This window comes from Tiliqua scincoides, chromosome 5 (assembly GCF_035046505.1).
Source record: "Tiliqua scincoides isolate rTilSci1 chromosome 5, rTilSci1.hap2, whole genome shotgun sequence".
Classification (NCBI taxonomy): Eukaryota; Metazoa; Chordata; class Lepidosauria; order Squamata; family Scincidae; genus Tiliqua; species Tiliqua scincoides.
In genome coordinates this window covers 131,481,472-131,487,471 of record NC_089825.1, presented here as the reverse complement: position 1 = coordinate 131,487,471, position 6,000 = coordinate 131,481,472, and the positions used below count along the sequence as shown (strand labels likewise).

At 44.5% G+C, this 6,000-nt stretch overlaps 1 protein-coding gene across 1 annotated transcript; it reads right to left on the bottom strand.

Moving 5' to 3' along the window:
- Positions 1-4,020, bottom strand: LOC136653553 (vomeronasal type-2 receptor 26-like). Its single transcript, XM_066630445.1, has 4 exons — positions 3,220-4,020; positions 2,738-2,965; positions 1,521-1,647; positions 1-902 (listed from the first exon to the last, which is right to left on the bottom strand). Exons 1-4 carry the CDS (start codon positions 4,018-4,020, stop codon positions 1-3), a joined length of 2,058 nt encoding a protein of 685 aa, XP_066486542.1.
- Positions 4,021-6,000: the final 1,980 nt, after the last annotated feature.

Below are 6,000 nucleotides of genomic sequence, written 5' to 3'. Positions count from 1 at the left end.
CTATATTTTTCTTCTTGTGAGCTGCTCCTTATTGTTCAGTTCGGGCTTCAGCACAATAATGTAGCATTTAGGGAAAAAGATACAACCCAATAAGCCAGCACTGGAGGCTAAGATGGAGAAGATCTCCACAGCCACCATGTATTTCCCCTTGGTGCTCAGGTAGGTGGGGACAAAAGTCAACCAAACACTGCAAAAGACCAGCATGCTGAAGGTGATGAACTTGGCTTCGTTAAAGGAATCCGGCAACTTCCTGGCCAGGAAAGCCACAGTGAAGCTGATGATAGAGAGGAGTCCCAGGTAGCCCAAGACAAGATAAAACATTGTTATAGACCCTTCATTACATTCTGCTGTGATCTCGGTAATCACTGACTGCATGTCTAAATCTGGGAATGGGGGAGAGGTTGCGAGCCACACCCCACAAATGCCTGTTTGGATCAGGGAGCAGGAAAGGACAATGGAGTTGGCCATTCTCTTCCCCACCCACTTCCTCATGCTGGACCCTGGTTTGGTGGCCATGAAAGCTACAACCACAGTGATGGTTTTGGCCAACACACAAGAAACGGCCACCGAGAAGATGATGCCAAAAGCAGATTGTCGGAGGACGCAGGTCACCTTCCAAGGTTGTCCAAGAAAGAGTAAAGAACAGAGGAAACAGAGTAGGAGTGAGAGGAGGAGAACGTAGGTGATGTCTCGGTTGTTGGCTTTGACGATGGGGGTGTCTTTGTGTTTCATGAAAGTTCCAAGTACCACAGTTGTAACCAGGGAAAAAGAAATGGCAAGAGAGGCTAAACTCATCCCTAAAGGTTCTTCAGGTGATAGAAAGCTGATCACTTTGGGGATGCATCCATCTCTGTCCTTGTTCGGATATTGATCTTCTGGGCATCTAAAACAGTCAGACATGTCTGGGGGGAAAAAAAATGTGTGGTCGTCACAGAGTTCATTCATATGCAAATTGGAACCAATTCTCACAACTTCTTCTGGACTGGAAGTCACTCCTCTTAGTGATCCTTCCTTTGCTAGTTCTGCATTTCAAGCTGGCTTTATATGAAGATGCATTTTCACATTTCTTATTATGCTGATACTTTTACAGCCCTATCCTCACTTTCACCAGCCTGTATACAGGGAAGGCTGCCTGCTTCAACTCCTCCACCTCGCATGTTCCCACAAGGGCCTCCTCAGATTTACTTCTGCTCTTTTGCTGGTGTAGATCCACTGTGCTGCACGCGGTGTGTCAGGCCTGGGACAGGGTTTCTGGAACAGGTGGTCAGCACTGCTGTTGAGATCTGCCCCGTCCCATTGCTGCTCCATCCATGACCTGGCCCAATCCCCCCCCCCGACTAAACACTTCTGCCAACAGACCACAGTCAATGGCCAGTCTGCCGGACACAATCCTGCTGCCAAGAAACCACAGTCAATGGCCAGTCTCCAGAGGGCCACAGTCAGCATGTGGCCATCTAACTTTGCCCCAGTGGCAGCTTGCAGAGCAGTGAAGCAGCTGCCACACCATGTATGGAACCCACCTTTTTGTACTGAAATTTTCCCATCAGGACATGGATCACAATCAAAGCAGCAAAATTTCTCCCCTTCTTTCTTCTTCTTCTGGTACCCAGGGTCACAGGAGTTAGAACATGCCGAAAGGGGCAGCACCTTTCCATTAAAACAAAAATGAAGGTATTTAGCATAAGGAGGAATTACTGAAGAGCTCTATGGCCAGGACTATCCTTTTGCTTCAATTGGGAAGGGAGATGAAAAGACCCCCTCCAACTATCCCCCAAATGGTCCTAAATTTTGTTCCTTTGTGGCTGACAAAAAAGAGCCACAGAAGAATCAAAACAGCAGAAGGAAATTGAATTTTCCCCACAGTTTCAGGGCAGCACGGGAAGACTTCCCACTCACCTTCCCTACTCACTCATCCTGCTCCCCTTCGCAGAGAAACTGGCATAAAAATGGACACAAAATGGACTGGGGCTGAGGTTTCACTTCAGCCCCAGGAAAGACGGATTAAGGCTGCAGTCCTAACCACACTTTCCTGAGAGTAAGCCCCATTGAACAAAATAGGACTTACTTCTGAGTAGACCTGGTTAGGATTGTGCCCCCTCAAAAAACTATTCCCCAACCTACGTGAGAAGAATTGGCCTGGAAGAATATGTGACACACTGCATACAAAAACCTCTGCAGTAATTTCCTGAGAACTGCAGGGGTTCGTTCTGCAGTCAGTTTCATGGCTCAGGAGAGACTGGGGACTGGAGAAAAGGCATTGACTACTCAGCTGAGGACAATGGTTGGTCTGCAACCTAAGACAATAAATGCAAAATGTATAAAGTTCTGCTTGATGGGTGGGTTGTTCTTCCTATCCCATTAAACTAGAACTTGGGTGATCCAATGTACTTGACTAGCAGTGAACTCAGGATAGAGAAAAAGAAATTTGTTCACACCACAGTGAATTAATGTATAGAATTCATTACCAAGAGAAGTGGTGACGGACACGAACTTAGATGCCTCCTTACTAGCCATTATAGCAAGAGGGAATCTCCAAATTTGGGGACAGTATATTTCTGAATACCAGTCGCTAGAAAACAATTGCAAGTGTGGACTATTCTATTCTAGAATTTCTGGAGATATCTTGTTGATTGCTGTGGGAACAAGGATGATGGATATCTGATTTTTTTATATTATTTGCAGCAAACCACATGTCCAGGTGAGGGAGTGGCCACCCAGTAGATCTTTGAAAGCACACCTGGTTGAAACGTCTGTGCCAAATGATTAGATCCTCCTTAATGATCAATTCTTTTCCTTCAAGAGCATCGGGGTCCACTCTCCCGACTTTCACTTTACGGAAGGAATTGTTTGGGAAGACGGCGATATTCACGACATCAAATCCGGCAACCATCTCCATGTCTTCATTAAAGGAGACAGTTTCTCCTGCTGAGTTGTTAAAGGAAATACTGTGAAGAAATGAGTGGAGCTATTAGAGAAGAAGAAAAGGGGGAAAAATAAGAACTCTCTGTGCTCTGCTTTTATATATTTCCATCTTACACAGATTTATGTTTATGAGGCTCCAACTTGATGAGAAAATATGAACCCTCCCCCATCTCTTTGTCAATGAATAAGGTGTGCCTATTATTTAACTATTTATTCATGGAGCATAATGCTCCACGTGGTTTCAGGTTATACAAATGTGTCCATGCAAATCAACCAATGCTGTTGTAGGCACATTACCTGCCACGGTTGGAGATCTTGGAGGTCACGTCTTTTACCCCATATCCTTGCTCTGTGTGTGAATCTAGATAAGTATAATGCATGTAAAGCATGCGCCACTGCGTAAACTGCATTATAGATCCCATAGCTGTGGCCAGTCATGTGCATTTCAAAGACAACCCCAGGAAGGCTCTCCAGATTCTCCTCCATAGTACATATTCCATCAACATTTGTGGATGCACTGAGATCTGGAAATGAGCAGCCAAAGGCTTGCTCCCAGAAGTCTTTGAAAAAGCCGTTACCTTGGGTTCCAGAAAGCCTTATATTCCGAAGATAGGACTGGAACCCTCCCAGCTCATTGGAATGAAGTGCAAAGGACAAGGTGCCTTCAAATACTTCAAAATTCCAACCCCTTATAAGTGTGCCTATCGCAAAATCAATCTGGGCTGTTGTAATCCACACTTTCCCAACAGACAGGTTTTCTTTATAGTCAGGATCTGCTAGAAACATTAAAGTAATCAGCCACTGAAGAACTGTTGTTTCACCATAGATAATAAATGTTTTTGTTTTCTGATCCATGAGAGGTTGATCAATAATTTCGGTCAAGCCCTTAAGGTCATCCAAGGAAGGTATGTGGGATTGATTTGGGACTCTTTGTGAGAAGGCCGAACAGATTTGGTTCTGGGAAAATAATTGTTCAATAGCTTGCAAGAAATGGTCTCCACTGTCATCATCCACAACAAACAGCCCAACCCATGTCCAATCAAAATGCTGTAGTAATCGGATGAGCCCTTTATACTGGCGATCTTCACTTGGGACCATGCGGTAAAAGGAAGGGGACTGGGTCGCCCCCCTCTCTTCTGGGGCAAAGGAGCCATATGTGACCTAAAACATACAGATATTTTACAGATTTGCTAAGAGGAGTGTTTGCGGGCACACGTACCTGAATGTCATTTCAGCCCATGAAATTTGACCTACAATGACCTGCTTTGATTAAAATGAATGGTTTGAAGGTCAACAGGCATGTGGATGTGGGAGAACCCGAAGACATATATCTATACTTTCAGAAGGCATTAGACACGGTCCCTCCTTCAACCATGAGAACTGGTTGAAGACCAGGAAACAGAGATTGGGTGTCAATGAGCAATTTTCACAATGGAGAGAAGGGAAAGGCAGTGTGCCCCAAGGACCAGTGTTTTTCAACCTCTTCAAAAATGACCTAGAGACAGGGGTGAGCAGTGAGGTGGCTAAGTTTGCAGACGACACCAAACTTTTCCGAGTGGTGAAGACCAGAAGTGATTGTGAGGAGCTCCAGAAGGATCTCTCCAGAATGGCAGAATGGGCAGCAAAATGGCAGATGTGCCTCACTGTTAGTAAGTGTCAGGTCATGCGCATTGGGGCAAAAAATCAAAACTTTAGATATAGGCTGATGGGTTCTGAGCTGTCTCTGACAGATCAGGAGAGGGATCTTGGGGTAGTGGTGGACAGGTCAATGAAAGTGTCGACCCAATGTGCGGCTGCAGTGAAGAAGGCCAATTCTATGCTTAGGATCATTAGAAAAGGTATTGAGAACAAAACGGTTAATATTATAATGCCGTTGTACAAATCGATGGTAAGGCCACACCTGGAGTATTGTGTCCATTTCTGATCGCCACATCTCAAAAAAGACATAGTGGAATTGGAACAGGTGCAAAAGAGGGCGAGTAAGATGATTACTGGTCTGGGGCAGCTTATTTATAAGGAAATGCTACGGAGTTTGGGCCTCTTCATCCTAGAAAGGAGGTGCCTGAAGGGGAAAATGATTGAGACATACAAAATTATGCAGGGGATGGACAGAGTGGATAGAGAGATGCTCTTTACACTCTCACATAACAACAGAACCAGGGGACATCCACTCAAATTGAGTGTTGGGAGAGTTAGAACAGACAAAAGGAAATACTTCTTTACTCAGCGTGTGGTTGGTCTGTGGAACTCCTTGCCACAGGATGTGGTGATGACATCTGACCTGGACGCCTTTAAAAAGGGATTGGACATGTTTCTGGAGGAAAAATCCATTAGGGGGTACAAGCCATGATGTGTATGTGCTACCTCCTGATTTTAGAAATGGGCTATGTCAGATGCAAGGGAGGGCACCAGGATGAGGTCTCTTGTTATAAGGTGTGCTCCCTTTGGCATTTGGCGCGCTGCTGTGAGACACAGGAAGCTGGACTAGATGGGCCTTTGGCCTGATCCAGTGGGGCTGTTCTTATGTTGAAAGTGAAATACTTCTCTGTCTGGGATAGGAAGACACAGCTGATCTTTCCCTCCTTATACAGTCCTCATTCATTCCTGAAAGCAGCCCTTGTACTGAAAAATCTAAATAATTACAATAATAATTTCAATGGGAATAATTCTTTCTCATTTCAAAGTGATTCCATTAACAGCATATAGACAAAATTTGTGACTTAGTAGAATATAGTAAGTGGCATTTAATAACATTATACAGCATCAATAAAATGTCAATGTCAATGATGAAAAGGTTTCAGCAGTTCTAGCATGAGACTATGAGGTTTAACATCTCAGGTTTTGGTTGACCTAGGTTTGATTTGAGCTGTGAGATGTGTGAAAACTCTATCATTGTACGATTTGTACCTGTGGAATCTTGTAAAGACTTAAGAGGTCCACCATGTAGAAGGAAACATCAGAGCCAAGCCCCCCAATGACGGCCGCAAGGTTTTTGGGACTGCCACATCTATAGTTGGAGATGAATCTTTGTGATTTGAAGATCAAGTCCAGTATGGATCGATAAGTCAACTTCACATC